This window comes from Mustela nigripes, chromosome X (genome assembly GCF_022355385.1).
Source record: "Mustela nigripes isolate SB6536 chromosome X, MUSNIG.SB6536, whole genome shotgun sequence".
Classification (NCBI taxonomy): domain Eukaryota; kingdom Metazoa; phylum Chordata; class Mammalia; order Carnivora; family Mustelidae; genus Mustela; species Mustela nigripes.
In genome coordinates this window covers 5,358,364-5,381,436 of record NC_081575.1, presented here as the reverse complement: position 1 = coordinate 5,381,436, position 23,073 = coordinate 5,358,364, and the positions used below count along the sequence as shown (strand labels likewise).

General features: G+C 42.1%; 1 protein-coding gene across 2 annotated transcripts in view; it reads left to right on the top strand.

Moving 5' to 3' along the window:
* AFF2 (ALF transcription elongation factor 2) overlaps positions 1-23,073 on the top strand; it is a 452,568-nt gene that overhangs the window by 263,115 nt on the left and 166,380 nt on the right. For both annotated transcript variants that reach the window (XM_059385413.1, XM_059385412.1), the window contains exon 4: positions 22,568-22,612. In XM_059385413.1, coding sequence (XP_059241396.1) covers positions 22,568-22,612 — 45 coding nt within the window. The remainder of the gene's footprint in view (positions 1-22,567; positions 22,613-23,073) is intronic.

The following is a 23,073-nucleotide window of genomic DNA, read 5'->3' as shown; positions in this document are numbered from 1 at the left end:
ATGAGGGAGAGAGTGGGGGTGGGGGAAAGGACAGAGGGAAAGAGAGAATCCCAAGCAGGTTCCACGCCCAGGCCAGGGCTTGATCCCAAGACCCTGAGATCATGACCTGTGCCAGAATCGAGAGTCCAATGCTCACCTGGCTCAGTCAGTTGCATCCCACCTTAGGTCATTTTCTTTTGTCTGCCTTGTAGCATAGGCATTCCTGTGTTTGTCTTATCCCACCAACTAGGCTGTATGACTGAATTAATTTGCTAAGGCTGCTGGAGCAAAGTACTACAAACAAGGTGGTTTAAACAACAGAAATGTATGGTCTCAAAATCTGAGATCAAGGTATTGGCAGGGTTGATTTCTTCTAGAAGGCATGTGAGGGAGGACAGTTCCAGGCTTCTCCTTGGCTTAGAGATGGCTGTCTTATCCCTGTGTCTTCACTGTCTCTTTCCCCTCTGCATGTCTTTGTCCAGATTTTACCTTTATGATCATGCCTCATTTTATTACCCTTGCTTTATTGGACTTTGAAGATACTGTGCTTTTTTTCTGTTTTTGTTTTGTTTTTGTTCTTACAAATTGAAGGTTGGTAGCAACACTATGTTGAGCAAGTCTATTGGTGCCACTTTTCCAACAGCATTGTCTATGTCACATTTTGGTAATTTTCACAATATCTCAAGCTTTTTCATTATTATTGTATTTGTTATAGTGATGTGTGATCAGTGATTATGACTCACTGAAAGTCCAAATGATGCTTAGAATTTTCCAGCAATAAAGTGTTTTTATTTAAGGTATGTACATTGTGGTTTTTTTGGACATAATTCTATTGTACACTTTATAGATTACAGTGTAGAGTAAACATAACTTTTATGTGCACTGTGAAACCCAAAAACTCATTTGACTCGCTTTACTATGATACTTACTGTATTGTGAACCACAGTATCTCAGGGTATGCATGTGTGAAGACACCGGGCACATTCAGCAAGCCTGCCCCCTGTTTAATGAAAGGTTCTGGTGACTACTTCATAGGCATTATGAGTATTACAGTTTATATATATGCCAAGCACCAGCACATAATAGACACTCAATAAAGGGTGGTTATTAGTCACAAATGTTTACTGAATGAATGCATGAATTAATTAAAAACCTAGGTTTCTAATCACAACTGTTGGCCAGAGTTAAGTTTTTTACTTCTTTGTTAAGATAGTATCTCTTTCATTGCATTTCATGATTTTTGACCCAGTCCTATGTAATGGAAAATCATTTGTGCATCAATATATAGTGGTGTGAAGTTAGTCAACTTTCTGAATCAGTTTTTTGAACAACTATCAGTGTGTGTGTGTGTGTGTGTGTGTGAGAGAGAGAGAGAGAGAGAGAGAGAACAAAAGTAGTCCAAGCTGCCTCTTTGAGATGTGCTGTTTAATTTGTGAATAGGCAAAGCTATTTCATTATTACTCCAAACTGAAATATGTCTACTGCATTTCAAAAATATCTGTCATTTGGGGAAGGTATGTGCTATGGTGAGTATGGTGAAGTATAAACCTGGTGATTCACAGACCTGTACCCCTGGGGCTAATAATACATTATATGTTAATAAAAAAAAATTTAAAAATCAGAAAAAAAATCTGTCATTATGTAAAAAACCCCAAACCTCCCAATAACAACAACGTATTATAGATGATTGGCCTCAACCTCCAGTAGTTAGGAAGCAGAAGACAGGCACTCGTTATGAGACTAGGAAAATTGAAAGTTCATGTTGAAATTGTTCTTCATTATATTTTCAGTTTGTTAGCACCGAAGTGTCAAAATCAAACTCAGATTTCCTTTTGCCTGCTTGTGTCAACATTGCAACAATGGCTTAATGGGCATTATTTGCACTTTGGTTGAAATAGATTGGAAAATCAGTAACACCAAAAAGCCAACCTCATAATCACCAATTTTTAACACTGTGTCAATTGCTATAAATCACAGAGCTATAGATATGTGCAGCTGTCATGTTGAAGGTGATTAAAAGGTGCTGAATCTCTAATCACTATAATGAAAGAGATTGTCATCAATATAGAAACTCCAGAGCTGGAGAATTGTATTGATCTGAGCGGAGGAATTTGCAAACTCTCTGTCAGTTAATCTCATCCTTCTAGAACTGTAGCAGATACCTTTACCTTCCACATTTGGTGGAAGACGAAAGTCCATATTTTAGTTAAGGATACTTTGTTCCATTTCAGCTTCCAGGTTCTAATGTGAGCCTGCTTAGTCATTTGTGTGATCTGAGAGCTGATGTATCTCTCCCCACTAAGTGCATTTGGCAGCATATTCTGACCGGTTTAGACCTCATGGAGAAATCATTTGTGGCAGAGAGAAGGACTTTAGCGATTGTTTATCTTCCTCAGAATTATCCACAGGCGGCTGCTGGTTTCATGCTCACTCCAGAGTGGTATAGAATCGTGTGTAAAATGCATACTAAATGGCCTAATGCAATAAAAATGAAGCATGTCCTTCCATTAGCTTTTCTGTTTCCAGCAGTTCCACACAGCCACATATCAAGAACCGGGTCTGGGGGGCTCCCTAGTCCTACAAAAGCTGTGTAATTGCGGGTCCAAGGGGCCCTGGCTGTTGAGAGCCGGGGGGCCTCCACAGGCGTGCCCGGAGCAGGGCCGACCCACCTTCCCGCTGGCCTGACCCTGTTCACACCACCCTCTTCTGCATGCTTGGGTGGTCAGATTCTGAAATTTCCCCAGGCTCGGTTTGTCATGCAGTCACGTTTCTCATCACATCTGAAGGCTGTTGTGCCTTGCATGGTAATGAGGCCCTCTTTGTTTCAGCTGCCGCCCTACTCCCAGGAGCTGCCATCCATACCCAGTCCACAGTCTGAGGGCTAGCACTGCAGAGCCAGAGAACCTCACGGGGTCTCTCGAAGCTAGCGACTCACCTAGGGCTCAGTAGGGTTTTTAAAAAACTGAATTTACATCAGTTTCAGGTTTGAAGCTGTTATGTGTACTCCGTTTTTTTTTTTTTTCTTTAATGCCTTTAATGCACTAGAACAGATTACCGTGCTCCTGTGTACAACTTATTGCATACTTACTACAGAGGCTGAACTATGTGATGCCCCCTTAGATGCGTTCTAGGGAGAAATGATATACCTGGAAGGCATTAATTTCTTTGTGAAGTTAGGAGCCGGGATGAGATATTTCCCACCAGAATGACTGAAGAATATTATTGTCTGTCATCTCTCAAAATGCTTATTTGGTTGTAAATCACTTTAAATTGTGTCCTAAGAACACACTGCCTTTACAGAGATGCAAAGATGCCCATGCCTTATCTCAGCCAATGAAGAATCTAGTTCTGCCGTCCTCATCAGGACCCCAGAAATGAGTGGTAGCTTGAAGCTGGGAGTGGACAGTGGATTGCATTTTCTACTGTCCCAGTGGGATCTGTCTCCCTTGAGTTGGGATGGAAATACTGGTTATCACCAGAAGTGATTATTTCATCCTAACATTGCAAGAGGTCCAGGGGATCACAGGGATATGGATGGAGGCTCATAGACTGTATAGATCATAGAAAGCCTCAGACCCCTTCATTTCATAGCAAGGAGGCTTTGGCCAACAGAACAGAGGTGATTCACCAAAGACACATACTTGATGAAAAATGGACCCAAACTATCAGAATAAATAGTGAGGGATGCCTCAGGTGATGTAGTTTGAAGCTCTCAAATGTTACGAAGACTGTCTGAGAGTCCAACCCTTACTGAGCACTCTGGGTTAAAGTATAATTTACCTTCTTCAAAGGAATCATTGCTTGTAGGTCATTATAAAATGACTTCCTTTCAGTCTTAGTGGTTTCAGTATGACCAATTCACTTGATCACCAGTCATGGTATTATTTTGGGGAGCTCCGTAAAATCTGGGATATGTGCTCCTCCAGTTTCTTCATTTCCTGGGTGAGAGACCCAGAGAGAAGAGTAGAACCCAGGCTCTTCTGACCTCAGCTGCAAGATTTTCCCATTGGCTACCCTGTCCTCCCTCAGTAAACCATACATTTTAAAAATTCCTTCTCTACTGTTGGTTGAATTAGGCAGGCTTATTATGATGTGTATTTATTGTCCAACCAGGGGGTCTGGAAACAGGGAGATGGGAATAAAAGGATACTGATATGTTGAATTGACCAGAGAGTGGAACTGGTTGTCAGAGGGTCAGCTTGGCCATGATCAAGGTCAAAGGAGCATTTCAAACATGGCTGAACCACAAAGTTTTTCATGATAATACCAGAAAGAGTAGGTTTCCTCTGATTAGAGCCAGATAGAATAAACAAATGAGTACTCAAACCATTAGAGGGAATTTGTGAGAAATGCAGCCTTTGAAAAATTTGGCTTTGAAAATCCCTCAAGGGGGACCCATTTTGCCATTAGATTCTCAGTTGTGGGCCAGTATCTATCTATTTTATGTACATTCACACACGTATTTCACATCTGTAGAGAGAAACACTGAGGTTTCAAATTCAGAAATCCATAGCAGGCTAATTCAAGTTTTCTTTTAAAAAACTTTCACTTCTGAATCAGTTGTCTTCATTCAACAGGCTTCACATAATCTTACTTTCTGGTTTGATTTAATTTGTTATGTACAAAATAAAAATGCCACCAAGTCCTCTCATGGCCATTTTAATCAGCTTCTCTTTGAGATCATTTGAAATAGCCCATTAAGCTACACATTGCACTTTGTATAGATTAATCTGAAGTGCTTGTATTGGTCGTAGTAGTTGTGAATGCAAAGACATAATCATGATATCTTGTTTATCCTACAGAGCTGGGCATATATAATCTTATGCTCATCAGAACAATGGAAAAATTGGGCTTATTGAACTGCAACTTGTATGTTCACTACATTCTGTTATATTGGTACAACAGAGGAGTTCTGCAAAGTGAAAATAATTAACACAACTTTAATAAGGACTACTGCATACCTTTTTTTAGTAACTTTTTTTTCCCTCATACAATGGTTGAAAACACAGGTTTGAAGTCATACCGACATGGTTTTCTGTCTTGGATCTATCACGTTAACTGTGTGACCTTGGGCAAATCACTTAACCTCTCTGAACCTCACTTTCATCATTTAAAAATGGGGATAATAATATATATCCTAGGCTTTGACAACATTATAGTTTGCGTTTTTGAAACTAACCATTAACTTAGTATACTGTTAAGCAATCCGTTGTGAAAATCATTATGCAAATTGCTGTTGTTGGGATGGTCTGAATATAGTGCTCAGTGTGCCTTGGGGGCAACAGTCACCAAGTGTTCACTCTAGAGTCTAGACGGATGAGGCCTGGACCTTGATATCAGGCCATAGTTTGGTTATCGATTTTGTGTTAAAATGGTCATTTAGATGCCTATTGTTCACAGAAATGCTTGTGGGGCACTTGTATTAGGCCAGGCTCATCCTTGAGCTTACTTAATCTCCATGACCATAGGAGGACATAGGCATATGAAGGATCATTTACAGATGTGGGACATGTATAGCTGCTCCAAAACATGTTGCTCCAGAAATTAACAGATACTATTATTTTCTGCACCTTAGTCAAAATTTACAAAATGAGTTTATTCATCTAACTTCTCTTCTCAATACTTCCCTTTTCCTGTCTTTTTGCTTTGATTGGCTCAGGTGTTTAGACTGAACATGGTGCTATCGAGGCCAAGGCAATGATCATGAATACTATGCCCCTCCAGCCAAAGAATCTAAGCAGGAGCTCTGGCCTACTGCCCAGCATACTCGGCTCCAGACTGAGCTGTACTCTGACTTTCCAATGATCCAGCCTCTGGTGGTGCTGGTGGGGGAGGCCGCCAGAAACGGCTTTACCAGAGGTCTTTCATCACAGTCTTAACAATTGCCACAGCATCACACTATTTAAAATTTTTTAAATTTAATTTTATTTTTTATTTTTTACAAACATATATTTTTATCCCCAGGGGTACAGGTCTGTGAATCGCCAGGTTTACACACTTCACAGCACTCACCAAAGCACATACCCTCCCCAATGTCCGTAACCCCACCCCCCTTCTCCCAACTCCCCTCCCCCCAGCAACCCTCAGTTTGTTTTGTGAGATTAAGAGTCACTTATGGTTTGTCTCCCTCCCAATCCCATCTTGTATCATTTATTCTTTTTTAAAAAAAATTTGAAGACCATGGCCATTGCTGCTATAAACATTGGGGTACAGATGGCCCTTCTTTTCACTACATCTGTAGCCATGCTCGCCAAACTGTGGAAAGAACCAAGATGCCCTTCAATGGATGAATGGATAAGGAAGATGTGGTCCATATACACTGTGGAGTGTTATGCCTCCATCAGAAAGGATGAATACCCAACTTTTGTAGCAACATGGACAGGACTGGAAGAGATTATGCTGAGTGAAATAAGTCAAGCAGAGAGAGTCAATTATCATATGGTTTCACTTATTTGTGGAGCATAACAAATAGCATGGAGGACAAGGGGAGATGGAGAGGAGAAGGGAGTTGAGGGAAATTGGAGGGGGAGGTGAACCATGAGAGACTATGGGCTCTGAAAAACAACCTGAGGGTGTTGAAGGGGCGGGGAGCGGGAGGTTGGGGGAACCAGGTGGTGGGTATTAGAGAGGGCACGGATTGCATGGAGCACTGCGTGTGGCGCAAAACCAATGAATACTGTTATGCTGAAAATAAATTAAAAAAAATTTTGAAGAGACACTCCATTTAGATGCCATTTTCAGGGGTAAGGCAGTCACTTCTCTCCCTACTGTCCCCCACTGCCCCACCAGTTCCCAACAGAATACAGAGGAGACTGTGTAAATAGAGCAATTAGATCTTCCAGAAGAAGCTTGAGTAGAGCTGCTTTAGTAGTTTAATGGAACTGAAGTGACTTGAGGCAAATCAAATGGAATCATGAGCTAATGAGTCATCCATCATGAGGATTATGTAAGTTAGTGGTTGTATCATATGATGACAAAAACTTGACATTTTCTGTCCAATGGACCAGAGGTTAGCCCCAGTCCTTCCATTCACCTGGCTGTGTGACCTTGGGCCAATTCTTTTACCTCTCTGCACCTCATTGGTTCTTAGCTTTAAAATAGGCCACATGTTAGAAGGTTGGAGTATATAACCCCCAGGTCCTTTCTCTGACAAGAATATATTGTGAGATGAAAATATCCATTACTGGACAAGCAATTGAGAAGTAGTCCATTGACAATAAGCTCACAGATGACAGATGGCACATGTATCATTAGAGAGTTGTTTCATTTATTACCTGGTCCTTCTCCTCCGTGCCCTCCAGCAGATTTAGTAGATGATGGTTAGAACTTGAACGGTTTGGACCAAAGGCTTCCACCATACCTAGAATGGCTATCACAGGAGGTTCTTTTTCAGAATGCCTATCTTACTCTAAGGGACCAAATTTCTAAAGATGGAAAGGTTGCCCCTGCCAGCACTATTTGTCTCTTTCCCCATTCCTTGAATGGAATGATTAAAGGGGAAGGGTATGTTGTGTTGAGTGATCAAGTGTCTTCCGTCATTCCAGCCTTGGCCTGGCACCAGTAAGCTTATCTCACCACATACTCAGGACTTCTCAAATCAAGCTTGACCATGACTGTTCATGGGAAGACAGTTTTCATGGCATATTTAGAGAGCCCATGCACCTGTAGGGATTTCTTTCATTTGGATGTAAATGGTGGAAACACAGAAGCCAGAGGAAGAGTGAAGTAGAGTAGCAAGGCACTGACCTCAGTGTTGAACCTAAGACCTCAATGCTTAGCAACTTGGGGGTCCTGGTTGAACCTAAAGGTTGGTCTACTGGTGATGACAGCAGGTGCTCTTCAAAGCATGGACTCTGATTCATGATTGTACAGGTGATTAACCTTCAAGATGCTCTTCTTCCTCTCTCAGGTTTTCAAAATGCCATTTCGTAGGTCTCTCTTTATGCTGTCAGTGGTCTTCTTCCCATTTCTGTTGATGGTTTTGAATTTGTGAGGACATTATTTTCTCTGTCACAAGTATCCTTTCATCCCATGGGGATCTTCATTGCAGTCCATGAACTTGGCTCCTGAATTCCTGTGGCTTTCATGGGAACTCTGTAGAGTCTATGTTTATAGACCAGCAGCAGGAAATGATGTCACTGGGGAGCTGTTCTTAGAGTTTTGCATAAAGGGGTTAAGATCTTCACATTAAGGATTTAGGAGATCTCACTTGCAGTTGGATTATCATTTACAGAAAAGAGAAACTGAGAATCTTGAGAATGCTAATTTGAAAGCTTTTCATTACAAAATAGATGTTTGATGCTGCTAAAGACCTAGGAGCATCGTGATAAGGTGTCATGTTTGCCTTTGGAGAACAGTTCCAAAAACAAAGGCAAAAAAGTTAGAAATTAATAAAATATGTTGTATAGATATCTGTGTGCAAGGCCAGATAATTTCGGACTGGTGTGATCACAATAAATTTTTATTTCCAATATACCCTCAGCCCAGGGCCTTTTGGGTACCCAACTAAATGCGCACCAAGTACTGGTAATTACATCATTTAAGTTGGCACATTGCTTGTGATTTTAGAAGTCCCTCTTCTTTATGATAATCCATTCGAATGAAGAATGCCCTTAAACTGATTCTAAAGATTGTCAAATAATACTTAATAGTGTAATATATATCAGTGAGTTTATTTATCTCGAGTCAGGAGCTTTTATAGATTCCAGCTATGTGTCTTCTCCACAAATCTTGTTTTTTGTGCTCATGGCTTCAGTGAGAATAAATGGAAGTTGTGGAGTCTGGAAAGGCCACTGGAGGGGATTTCCCAATCTCCTCATATATCAGTGTCTCTTCGTGTCTGTTTCTGATGGGGTCCAACAGCAGGTCAACATCCTTAGGTAAAGAAAGACTTCCTCAGAGTGAGCAGCAGTCATTGAAAGTAAATTAATGAAAGACAGTGACTGCTGATCTCTTTGACAAGAAGGAGTTCTTGCTGCCAACATTTAGAAACCACTAGAAGTGGTCTCCATTGGAAACCAGGTTTCGACTTTCTGCCCTGGGCTGCCAAAAGTATTGCAGTAGAAAATGTGAAAGTAAGTTGAACTTTGAATTATAATTTCAATAACTGTCTAGTGAAATGGATTCGTGCTCTGGCATTGCACCTTGGAGGCTCGGGGTTGATTCGCATAAGATAAAAATCTGTCTGGTCTGACAGTCGAAAAGGTCGCAAGCACACTTGAAGTCCGGTGGTCTCAGTACAGTCCCAAATCTTGATTAAAAAGGGAAGATTTAGGAACTACTATGGAATTTTTCAAAATAATCTTTTTAAACAGAACCACTTCTACATATTTTGGCTTCAAGTTTGTTGACTTAGCCAAGTCTAGATTGTATTTTCACTAACATTTAGCAATAACCTCTAACTCAATGAAATTTCCCATGATTGAGACTCTTTGACTTTGGGGTCACCATGTTATTTTTGAAAATGACATCTAATTGTTATTGTGGTCTCCCTGATAATGAAAGTCAAACTGTTCATATTTTAAATGCTTCCACTGAAGTTCTAAAGCATAATGTCTGTCTGTTTCCATTTTGAGAGTATTTGCTGGAATGGCTTGACATTTTTACTTCTGTAGATCATGTGGACACTACACCATTGAGATTCTTCATTTTAGATCGAAGACTTCTTTTTTCTGATACTATTTTTAAAAAATTATTTACTTTAAGTAGTCTCTACACCCAGTATGGGGCTCAAACTCACAACCCTGAGATCAAGAGTCACATGCTCTTCTGGCTGAGCAAACCAGGTGTCCCTAGATTGGAGACTTCTATTAATGAGACATCATCTGATGAATACAGGTTGAAGTTTTGAAATTAATCTGCTTTGGACTACAGACTAATAGACTTGTTTTTAATAGATGGGAGTCACTTTTGAGACTGGGTTCTAGGCCAGCTCCTTTGCTTTATATCTGGAGAAACTGTGACTTGCCAAAAGGCATACTGTGCTGTAGTTGCTACCTGTCCAAATCTGTTCCCATATTGAAAGTTAAGGTCAAGTGTCCCTTCCTTTCCTGACTTTTCCTGGATCTGCAGACAGTTCTGCCTTCTGTGACTTTTGTTACAACTATTGTCAAAGCCAACCATATGTCTTTTTTTTTTTATTTTATATTTTTAAGATTTTATTTCTACATAATCTCTACTCCCATCATGGGGCTTGAACTCACAACCCCGAGATCAAGAGTCGCAGGCTCCACCAACTGAGCCAGCCAGGCATCCCACATCTGTTTTGTTTTGTTTTGTTTTTTGTTTTTTTTTAAAGCAGGATTGCCATGAAGTCTAGATTTCTAGGATAGTATTGACGTGAAATAATCACTTTCATTCTTCCCTTATTAGATATTCTGGAAATCCACATATCTGGTCATCCAATGCACGCCATCCTCATCTCATACTCATACTCACTCAAAGAAAAATCCTCCTCCCATGTGCCTGATTCAGGGATCTGAAAATACATGCTTTGTCGTCACTGTTTTAGGTACGCAGGTTCTGTATCCTCGTCTGGAGTAGATGTTTCCTGTGGACATTTAGTCTTTTATCATCTGCTGCATTTTACTGAATTTCCCATAATGCTTCTTGTAGTGCACTGTGCAGAGTGGGGATGCAATGTATATTTTCCATTCAGGATGGTTTTCTTAATGCAAACAGAGTTTTTCTAAACTCCCAAGTTGGGAAGTACTCCAATGCACTGATTCGGGAGTAAGTGTGGTTATCTCACCGAGTGTATTTTATTTGTATCAGTAATGTGTTGTAATTGTATGTGGAATTATAAACACCGGCCAGGTGCCGTTTATCTTGCAGATTTTCACAGCTGAAAAGTAACCAATCCTGGGTTTTCATGCAGATGTGAGGCAAGCAAAGATCATTGGTGTCATGCATACACTGTCCACGTTGATTGGTATAAAACACTAGGCTCCATAAGCCATGGTTGTCCAACATCACTCCCTCTTTGGTCTTCAGGGTATGATGCAGTGGGCTCAAGATGCACCACAGAGCAGGCCCACGCTTAATGCCACAGACCCCTTCTTTATGATGCTATATCAAGTGTCTGTGTTTGCAGACTAATATTCTGGAAAAGCATTACGCCCTTCCATGAGCCAAATGTTTCAGAGTGTCCCATAAATGCTGGGAAGATGGTGCCTTGGGACCAACTCTCAAGCTAACTAGAGATTTAACTAAGTAAGGCCCAGGGGAAGTTTAAGAAACAGGAACTTCTTGTATTTGTTCTATTGATTTTTCTGCCAACAAAATAGTGTGACCAGTTGTGGTGTTTTCAAATAAAAGCATCAGGACTTAAGTCCGCATTTAGGAGCAGTTTCCTGGGCACACGTGCAGGTGCACTTGGAGGAAGACTGGATGGAGCCAGAGACAGGCCCCAGTGCCAGTTCACCTAACAAAGCAGGAAGGATAAGGGCCAGGATTGCAAGTCGTTATTTATAATCAAACGAAAGGGTAATTTTGCCAACTCTCTGTTCTCAAATATGAGACCATCTTTCTGGTAATCAAACTATTATTCTGACACAGTTTACTTATCAGAAGACCAATTTGTAATTGTGACCAGAAAATGGAGGTTGCCTTTCAATTCATTTGAATTGCAAACCAGGTAGACAACCTATAGCTGCCATTGGCATATATTTTAAAGCAAATTCAGGCACCTACATTGACCTCCTATTTACATTTCTTTGAGGAGAAAAAAAGTCGCAAGAAAGCCATCAAAAAACACATTTCACAGCAGGCAAATTAATTGGTTTTACAGTATTTGAATGGAGGGCTTGTCAAATAAAACATGCCGTGACAGTTAATAGTGTCATTTAGAGCCAGAAAATTATTGGCTTATTTGTTATTGGATAAAAGGAAGGCAAACATTTTGTATTAGGAAGTTTTAATGTGTTTAAAATCCTCATTAGGGATTAATGGACATGCTTGCTTAGCATAGTGCCTCGTTAATTTGGGGCTAAACAGTTACTTCTGTGTTTCAATCTCAGTGTTGTTTCTTAACATTTTTTTTTTTTTACTTCTCTTTAATTAGATCTTGCATTTGAGTTTGGTCTCTATACCATTGGAGAAGTAGAATTAATTAATGAGATTTATAAATCTAATGGAATTTATTCTTAGCTATCGTTTCATTTTAGCAAGCAAAGAAACCACATGTAAGTGAGCACAGATCTAAGAGATTTCAGAAGTATAGAAAAAGATGTGAACTTCCTTGAATATATTTAGCAGTGTCACTTGGCATTAATAGATAAAATTGTTTTAATTAGAGTTATAAATAATAGGAGATCTGGAGAGGATTCAGTCCCCATGCACACGGCTTGTTCTTTGGGCTCATCACTGTGGGAGAAGAGCAACTGTAACTTTATCTGTGGAACCACCGTGTCATCCACTGACAATTAAGATGATCCTAAGTGCAGGGTTTATAGAGTCAAGAAGGCGCCAAGTTCATTAGAGGTTAGTCTGAAAGTGGGGCCACTTACAAACTTACAAAGCCTGTTCCGCTTACATGGCTTTAAGGCAAATTTAGCTAGAAGAAAATCCAACTGAAATCTGGGTTTCTCATTTTGAAGCAGACATTTAAATCATTAGCTATGTATTTAGAAGACTGAAGTGGCTCCTTTAGGGTGAGGGATTGTGAATGTCAAGGAAAGACCTTCATTTTGCACAAGTTTGTCAGGCTCTATGAGACAAAGATAGGTATTTAAAAGGTTCTTTTATAAATGGGGTTACAACACTTAATTGAAGAACCGATAAGACAGCCTGTGGCAATGTCTTCAGAAGCTACCAGAAAAACCTGAGCTCCTCCTTCATTTTTTTTGCCCCAGTGAGGAAGTCCTTGTATCTTTAAAAACCATAAATGCTTTTGAAGAACGTGTCAGTCCCAGGTATGTTATGAAAGATAATTGCATTTTGAAATATTTCATACTAAGCATCATGTGATAAATATTTGCTTAAATGCAAAATATTTAAAACAGCCCATCTTTACACAATTTGGAAACTTGCCCTTCCAGTGTTGTCTAAGAATGATCTCTCTCAGGAGGGTATGGGTTAATCGGGTTCTCTGCTTCCCTACAGACAGAGTTGAATTCATTTAGCCCCCGAGAGGAGATCCTCAAGCACTGTGGCCATATTTGGCCCTGGGCTTAATTTCATCTGGCCTTCTGAGTAATATTATGGGCTTCGCCACTGTGGGGTCCCAGAAAATCATTACTCCTGCTCCTGGGCTCTCGGCTTGTTTCATGCAGAATGAAGCCTCTCGCAGATTAGAGCAGTTGGAGAACTGTGAACTGTGGGTAATTAGCTAATCAGTGTTGGAAAGGGCAGTGCTAATAGTGGGGAGCAGAGTGTCACCTCCTCCTAAATCACTGGAGCTACTTGGCTTGCAGCTCTCCCCTTTTCCCCACCTCCTTCCTTTATCTCTATACTCAAGATATGCACACTGTCTCCTGTGTTTCCCGTGTAGCTAGCTAGCTCTTTCTCTCTTTCCCTTTGACAATTGCCAGATAGCTCTGTTAGACTTTCCTAGCAAATCCACGTTCCTGTCCTCCAAGACAACTGTTTCCTGCCTTTCCTTTCCCTTTGCATTCCCAACAGGCACCCCGCATTCTTAGCTGATGACCTTGCCACCCACTGCAAGGAGCAGTATAGACACAATCAGACTGTATCTATACAATCTATACAACTGCTGCATCTTCCCGTCTTTGATTGCTCCAACCCAACTGCTTATGTATCTAAACACTCTGCCTTCCCTCTTCTTACAATGGAAGTGTCCATGCTCCTATTTTAGGCTGTCCTCTCCAATTGAGTCCCAATGCGCTCTCTCCTTCTCAAGGACTTTGCTTTTATAACCATCCACTCTCTCTTTTGCAACACTTTTTTCTCCTCCGCCCACTGGTATATAAAATGCCTTAATATCATCCCTCTTTTTTTTTTAAAGATTTTATTTATTTATTTGACAGAGAGAAATCACAAGTAGATGGAGAGGCAGGCAGAGAGAGAGAGAGGGAAGCAGGCTCCCTGCTGAGCAGAGAGCCCGATGTGGAACTCGATCCCAGGACCCTGAGACCATGACCTGAGCTGAAGGCAGCGGCCTAACCCACTGAGCCACCCAGGCGCCCCAATATCATCCCTCTTAAAAACAAAAAACAAAAAGGAAAAAACCTTGACCTGGCCCACATCACTACTTCCTCTCCCCCCATTTGTCCTTTCCCTTTCACAGGAGAAATCGATTATCCATTCTCTACTCCCATCCTCCCACTCCCTCCTCAACACACTCCAGTCAGCTTCATGCTCACAGCGTGTCACTGAAACAGCTCTGACCAAGGTTGCCCATGACCTAGACCTTGCCAAACTCAACCGCCAAGTCTGCATCCTTATCTTACTTAATGGTCACTTTCTCTTTGAAGCGCTTTCTTCTCCAGTCTTCTGGACACTGTGCTACCTGATATTCCTCCCGCCCCCCCTCCCAGTCCCTCCTAAGAACTTATGTTTGCCTTTGGAATCCATGGCATATGATAGATCACATGCTATGCTATAAGGAAGGTGGACTCTTAGCAAAAGACACTGCAGATGTTTTTTTGTCAATGGTCTTCAGGTTCATCTTGGGATGACTAAGGTAGGAGATCAGTTTCACAGGTAAGGCCCACAGGGTGTGCGTGCTGTGTGTTCTGTGTGACTCGTTGTGTTAAGAGTTGCCTTCTTAATTATTCTGGCATTGATTGGTCTAAAAATTAATTTGCCTCTCCCATGCATTTCAAAAGCATCAGCAGGAAAAGATAAAGTCTATCTGGGATTTGACAATGATCATTCGTACTCCATGGAGAGAATAGTCCATGGATAGGATATAGAGAATTGAATGTTGAGAAGTCTACTGCAACATAGAATAAAATGTATTTAGTATAACAGAATAAAATAGAAGGTGAATAAAATTACAAAATCTAAAAGATGCCCAAGAGATTATCTCACCTGGCAACGTGTCTGAGATGAAGGTTTTTCTGTGGCAAAATGGAAACTGTAAGAACAGTGGTATGTGTGAGTATGTTTGATGTTGGTATAAGTTTGCTGTCATAGACCTTGAAGAATCTGTCATGTATTTGGAGATTGTACACTTCCTACCTTTTGGATATTGTTTTCATTATGGCCTTCATGGCAAATGAAAAAGTTGGTTATCTTATGTAGATCTCTGATTATTTTTATAAAGCTATGTGAGGTACAAAACATTAGGAACTTGTGATATATCCTCTTGCATTTGTCGTGGAGGCTGGAGAATGAGGAAGTGAATTGTCCCAAACCAAACAGCTAGTTAGTAGTAGAACTTGGACACTTAAACTCTTTCCTGTCAGTATGTCTTTCTTCTGCTACTTTATTAAATCATAGTTAGCTGAAAGCGAGATGGCTGCCTTGCGGTGGCTTAGCTGCTGTACATTGTGAGAATATGCTGTGATTGTGGAGTGGGTAGGAGTATCTGGACACTCTAAAAACTCTAAATTTCTTCTTTAAATGATAAAATTCAGAAGTGAACTTGCTTCTCGGCATTCCTTCTTGACATGCTTAGATCATGCATGTTGGCCTTAACAGCTTTAACAGCAGCCATTGACAGAGTTCAGAAGCTGCCTGACATCACTCCAGTTTGTCCATCTGTAGTTTAACAGTTTCCTCTTTTACCATAAGAGATTTAGGCCTGGGACACAATTCAGCCATTAGCATGAATGGCAGGCAGTACAGCAAGAAGGGATTTAGTGGGATCGAGATCTTAATTTTAAACAGTTCTTGGTTGCAGTGCCCTAACACCCCAGACAAGACAACACTGGGTATCCTGCAGGCCCTGAGGGGTTTGTTGCAGGCCTAGAAATGTCAAAAGGAAGGGACCATGGCTAGAAGATCCATGGGTTTTAGGGCAAGCACCAAGAGCCGGCAGAAGGCTAGAAGCACAAGCAGGAAGAGGCAAACAAGGTGGAAAGTAGCAGCACATTTAAGGAATCTATGCACAAAGCCTTGAGAATGTGTATGCAGGAGGTAAGGCCCCAGGGCACCTGGGTGGTGGAAACACAGTAGCAGCAGTTGGAATGACCTCACTGTCCAGCTTGGGTGACCAGAGGAATGAGGGGTGGGCGGCCAGGCACTTCCAGATAGGCTCTTGGTTTCTTAGGGCAATCTTGCTAGATGTGTACCTTATTTTTCTTTAAGACCATAACCCTGCTCCCCATTTATAGCTCACTCTTCTATAGAACTAGTTATTACACCAGATAAATGAACAGTGAGCTAATGGCTATTCAGAGCTCACTGAATTAAGTACTCTTCACTTGAAATTCCATCTGCCATTAGGTCCTCTCAGCTGATGATGGGCCTTTCTGCATATGCATCCCGCCCTTGCCCATGCCTAATGTAATCAGGGACAAGATGTCCTCATAATGAAGCACATCACCCGCCCTTCCCCCACTCCTTCCACCCTTACTCCCCCTTGTCTCTCTGTTGTCTTACACCCTCAAGTTCCCTCTCCAGCCTCCTTTGTCGTCTTCAGGGAGAGCCACCAGATGGAGCAGCAGCCCGAGACTTGTTATACATTGGGCCCCTGGATAGGCTTTTCATAATTAGTTACCTGCACGGGATGTTTTGGGGGCCAGTTTACAAGGGGTTCTAAGTCTCAATGTGATGATGCCTCGCCACAAGCCTTAGAGGCGACTTGGGATAGAAGTCGGGGAGGGAGCTTACGATGTACATCTCAGCCCCATAACCACTGTAAGAGTGTACCTTGTATTCCCCTCCTATAGACACTGAAACAGAAAGCCAGGCAGGGAAACAAATGCAGAGAAGTTCAAGTACCACAAAACAAATTAAGTATCAAAGCTGGGATTAAAATCCAAGTCAGCCCAGCTTCAAAGAGTGTATTCTTTTCACTACCTCTTGATGCCCCCAGAAAATATAGTAAATTATCTCATTTATTTGCTCAAATAAATAAAATGTAATTGCACTCACTGCCTTTTTAGTTTTGATGCCATGGAAGAGTCTACATAAAAGGTCATTTTTTTTTTTTTTTAAGCCGGCCTGAAATGGCAAGGACATTAAATTCCTTTGATCTTTATGCTCTACTTTTGTTTCTTCTGTCTTAGAGGGAACCATGACTACTAACTTATTTTACATGGGGTATTTGGACCATGTGACTCTTAAAAATGGACGGGAAGCAGTATTTGAAAGTAAACTCCAAATCTGTGGGCACCCAGGATTTCAGCTGTATTAAAAAGAAACTGGAAGATGAGCTGTTTAGCTGTACCATGTAACAGTTGTGAAATCTTTTTTGTTTTGATTAAAAAGTCCTATTACCTGAGGACTTCTGTTGGCAGCTTATGTAATATTAACTGTTCCTGTTTAATCAGGGCCTCATGAATACCAACTAGAATAGGGATAGATTAAGGTGAGGCAGGAAGCAAGGGACTGACAGATCCTAATGGGAACTGGGTTTGTACTTTTCCAAATTGGAGACCCGGGATTCCCTAGGTCGGGTGGGGAGATCAAGGGATCAGAACTGCAGAGGCTCCTCCCCCTTGTTTTTACAAATGACAGACCGTGGGGATTAAAAATTTTAAAAAGCCGGCAACTCATTTGGTAATGCAATATCATAACCTGACTTTTCGTTCTATTAGTAATGCCACATCAGGGGAACTCCGTGTCCCGTAAATCAATCATGGGGATAAATGCGGCAATTTGTCAATGAAAATACAAACGGAATTACTTCAGAAGCTGCCATGGATGTCAGTCATGCATATTGTTTGACTGGGCCGTTGGCATGGTGTTTGACACTCTGTGTCACTTGCACTTGTTAGGGGAATGCAAGCATTCGCTGGCAATTAAACCTGTGACTTTTGAGTTTTGCTTCACGAAGTCTTTGTCAAGGTGGAATATGCCTGGAATCATGAGCTTTGATTGCCAGATATTGTGGGACAACCTCAGGGTGCTTTTAGGGGAAAAGAAAAAAAAAAAAAGAATGACCCTTCTCTTGCAGTCCCTTAATAATAAATACACTGACAGGCAGGCACTGAGCTCTCCCTGGCCCCAACCCTGGTTAACCATGTGATGATCATTATTCTTTTAATGTTTTACATTAATCTCCATGTTTTCTATTAGTGCTAGCTGCTGCTTATGTCTCTCAATGCCACAATCAGGGTATTTTTGATATCTTGTATTACCCTAATCGCCAAGAAGTATGCTCCAAACTGATTAATTCTGGAATGATTAAAACATCCTATGCAATTCATTTATTGTTGCTGCAGTTAATTGAATATTTGATGATTTAAAGGTACCCTCATTATTTCCAAAGATATGTATTTATCACCAGGCAGATGATCTGTGCGTGGTCTTTCTGTGGGTACATGGGGTGGCAGACTGCGCTGTCACATGCCAAGAGGGTAGGCACTTGGAAGGGCTCTCCATCAACGCCCCCACCTGCCCGCCGTGTGCCTGCCTTCCCTGGCCCTCAGAGGACCACATCTGTGCCCAGCACGAGAGGGTCATCTGGGGCCAGGCGGGAGAGCACAGGCTTGCCTCTGCCACGCGCAGCCTGCTCTCTGCTCTGGGAGGAGGGGGCAGAGAGGGGGATGGAAAGGCCGCTGCAGCTCTGAGTGGTTAACTTGCGCTTTGCGGACTATCTGAATGCTCAAGGGTGGATTGAAAGAGAGGAGAAGGTGGCTCGGGAATTAAGCAGCAGCTCGGCAACTCAGCGGGCAGCAGTTCTAATCCCCGTGTCACCACTAGTTCTCTTAGTCTCCTTTCCCACCTGTCCGAGTGACTCCAGAAGTACTGCGAGAGGAGTGTGTGTGTGTGTGTGTGTGTGTGTGTGAGAGAGAGAGAGAGAGAGAGAGAGAGAGAGGAGGGGGAGTGCCACTGGGCAAAATTCCAGGGCTGAGCCCCTGCCTCAGTGCAGCTGTCTTCAGTGTGCAGAGTGACTCCCCCCAAACCTGGAGTGCAGCTCCGCAGGGGATCTCAGAGACTGGAGTGGCCTCAGGTGGCTCCACCACTTTTCAGCCATGACAGATCCTTGGTCTCTCACTCCCATGTGGAGTGAGGACTACAGTGGGGACCTCGGCAGCTGGGAGCTTCTGTCGGACATGACTCTGTCTGTGAACCCGGTAGGTACCCTCTCCCTGCCACCTGATCAGACCTCCTGTTCTGTATTGTCTATTTCCCGTGTAAATGTTTGTCTTCTCAGTTTGCATGGAGTCTCAAAGCCAGAAATTATGTTGTCTTCAGTGTCTTCAGACCCTCCCCCTTGGCACCATCCTGAGCACAGTGTGAGCTCAATCAGGATTTGTTGTCTAAAGAAATAAATGGGAGAACTGATGAATAGGCGGCCGGGTGGTAAATAACGATCCTATTACCCTTGTCAGGACTACCTTACAATGTCTGTCCTGGTGGGTCTCTAATTGTTTGTTTTGCCATCCCATCCAGACATTTAACTCCCAGAGAAAGAGGCCAAGTCTCAGAGCTGTTTGTATCACTGCCCCCCTGCAATGCCTAACACTATTCTAGGCGCAGAGGAAATGCTCCGCTGCTTAATTCAAAAGCACTTGCAGGGGGAGGAGCATTTGCTGCTCAAATGTAGCTGTCTTGCAATGGAAAAAGCTGTGGGGCAGGGCTAGAGAAGTTTGCAGGACTAGTGACTTCATGCCAATGCTGGATTCCGGGATTTCTTAAAAAGAAAAAAAATCTGAACACTCGGTGTGGACACAGACTTATTTGACTGCCCTTGTCAGCAGTCCTTCCCAAACCTGAGTGCTACTGACACCAAGAAGTCGTTATTAGATTTGCTGCAAAACCCCAGAGTTGACAACTCTTTCTATTTTGACAGCAGATCCCCCATAAGGAAATAGATACTTTATAATATCAGGTGTAGGGATGATATTTGCAGGGGGAGAGAGTAAGTCAGTTCTTTCCTGGAAAAGATGAGAAAACTCAACTTAGTAATAAAGCAGTGAGGAGAACAACAGGACAAGGGGTACAAAGCACGTTTACATTACTTATATGCTGCTCACAGAAACCCTGTGAGATTTGAAAAGAGTGGGTATTAGTATGATGGCGATTTTATTTTATTCTACTTTATTTTACAGTTGGGAAAACTGGAACTCACAGGGGTAAAGTTACCAAGTCCTGTTCCCAAGTGGTAGGGCTGGAACTCCCACCTAGTTCCTTATACACCCAGAAGCAAGTGTTCTTGTGGTGTCTGCACATTGCTTGTATGTTTTTCTCTGTGGTTGGAAAATTAACATTATGTTTTTTGTGTGGGAACAAAAAGAGCAAGGGCCTTTTTCCGAGAGCGGGACATACATTTTTAGCCCAGGAGGCCCACACAGACAGAATGCAACAATGATATTGAAGATTTAATTCTGCTAGAATCATTTTGACCTTTGGCAAAGGTTATTTCTTAGAAGTTCAAGGACTGTTTTGGAAAATACAGTTACTAGAGCATTGAGCAATGGGATGAGATTGTATCTGTGGTTAAAACTAATCCGTTGAGTTCTGCAATACTGCAGGGCGTTAGACATCTGCCGGTGCATGTTCCACAAACACTCATTCTGCATGGAATGGTGGTATTTGATGATTGGGAAACAAACAAACAAAAATCACAAAAACTAAAAAGTCCAGAATTCAGCGGTCAAGAAAGTTGGGAACATGTGTTAAACAGTTAGATAGATGTCTTGGAGCCTTTAATTCGCACCATGGATTTCCACATAGGGGTTGGATGGCAGTAGTTCCCACACCTATCTGGACAGGGACTCTTTAATTTTGCACAACTAGTGGCTGTGAGATGGTCTTAGGGAGCGGTACACACAGTTTCAGTCCTACATGAACTATGTGATTCCTCCTATTTACCTTTCTCTTGAGTGTACAGACTCCATGAGGGAGAAAGCTGTGTCTCCTTTTGCTTTTCATGGTACCCGCGCCTAGCATAAGGCTGGAGGCATAGTCCCCGGCCCTCAGAAAAGTTGTTGAATGAACGAATGTACTGTGCTAGGCCAAAGCATACCCATAGTTCCCTATTGCGGACCTGCATTTAAGGTCCTCTGGAAAGTAACGCCTGGCCCTCTTTTCCTGCCTTTCCTTCTACTGTTCTTTCTACCCAGTATTAGAATGTTACTGTGCTGGGAAAGAGTGACTATATGATGTATCATCCAAACTGGGACATTTGTGAGGGGGATCTGTGAGGGGAAAAAGGAGATACTGTCAATAATGACTCCAGGATAACAGGTGTAAACCGGAAGTGTACCGAGTACTGGATAGTCCCTCCTTTATGGGGGACTCTTTCTCAGCCTGCCTCCCCCACAAAGGATTTTATGCTTCTGAATCAGGGACTTTTACATGAAGAAGGTACTGAAAAAAATGCAAGGTGAAATTAATACCACTACAGCAGTGACTTTAATGCTGAATTAAGATTTGCTGATGGTTATATCAGGTTTTCTTGCAAATTTGAGGGAGACTGGGGCCATATTCTATTTTCCATTTCCCCAAGTAGAGTTATGTTCATCCTTCAGTCTATTGGAGTACTAGGGGCTCATCACCTAATTGCCCCTGCGAGATATTTGGGATGTATAGTCTCTGTGACTGTGCTGTCTTTAGAGGACTGACATTTCACCTTCTGAGGCAGTGATTTAAGGAGACCAAATGTTCTCCTTGCCAGAACTGGAGGGAAGCAGAAGTGACAAATTGCAGTCCTGGAGAGGGGGAGGGTATGAAGGAGAGAGAGAGATTTGGGGGATGCCTGCAACTCACACAGGTGATGTCACACCCGGCAGACCTTTCCTCGAGTGGTTGTCCCATGCCCACATCCCCCGCCAGTCACTGCCTTCAGACTGGTGCCTTAGTTTGGTGCCGGCTTCTGGCTTTCACTGATTATAGAGTCCCTGGAGGATAAATCCATGTGCCAGACCTGCAGTGAGTCCTTGGGACATTTCTTCGAGTTGCTTGAATTTTGATTGATCAGGAAGATGTCACGCTGGGAAAGACAGCTCATGGGATTCACTTTGTATGGTTGTGAGATGCTCTCTCAGTGCCAAGGCATGCCTGCAATTTACACAGGAGTCTGAAACTTGGTGTTTCAGATAAAAATTGCAGGCAACTGGTTAGACTCCTAAATTTGAAAAGAACTTAATTCAATCATAGAAGTATGTCCTATAGGCCTCATGTTTTTAAAATCTATGATTATGAATAATATATTAAACTGTGGCAAAGGGCCAAATGGGCCTTCAAGATGAGGAAGTCGAGCTCCTTCTTTGGATAGATGAGCAAAGTAAAGCCTGGGTGATGGGGAGGGTGGGGGGAAACAGCCCAGCATCCCACAGAAAATCGGTGTCGGAACAAGCTACTCTCTTTCTGCACCTTGCACTATGGTCTTCCTGCTTCATTAAGGCAAAACAAAATTGGCCACTAGCAGATACTTTCAGCTTTGTACTTAACAGGGGAAAGCTCTATTTCCTTTCTTTACAGTTTTTCCTACCGTGTAAACTATGATAGAACAAGCTTCTCTGAGAGTAGCTAAATGTTGCTTAATTTCTGTTTGTTTATTTTATTTTAGGTAAGCCTTCCCAGTGATCCAAGCTGTGTTGAAGAAATCTTGCGGGTGAGTTTAAACCTTTATTCCTGTGCCTTTTAATAATGAAGCAATCTATCTGCTTCAGCTGTTTCAAGTAATTACTGTGCTGTTTCTGGGAGTATCCTGGTGGGGAATCCTCTCATTCCACTTCAAGACCCTTCTGCTTATACCTCCTGGCTCATTTCTCACTTATCCTCTCCCCATCCCTGGCCAAGCTAGTCTTGTCATCTCCCCAAGCTTTTCTTTCATCCTTGCACCTTTCCTGGTCTTTCTTTTGATTTTTTTTAAATTTATTTTTTATTTATTTTCAGCATAACAGTATTCATTATTTTTGCACCACACCCAGTGCTCCATGCAATCCGTGCCCTCTCTAATACCCACCACCTGGTTCCCCCAACCTCCCACCCCCCGCCACTTCAAACCCCTCAGATTGTTTCTCAGAGTCCATAGTCTCTCATGGTTCACCTCCCCTTCCAATTTCCCCCAAC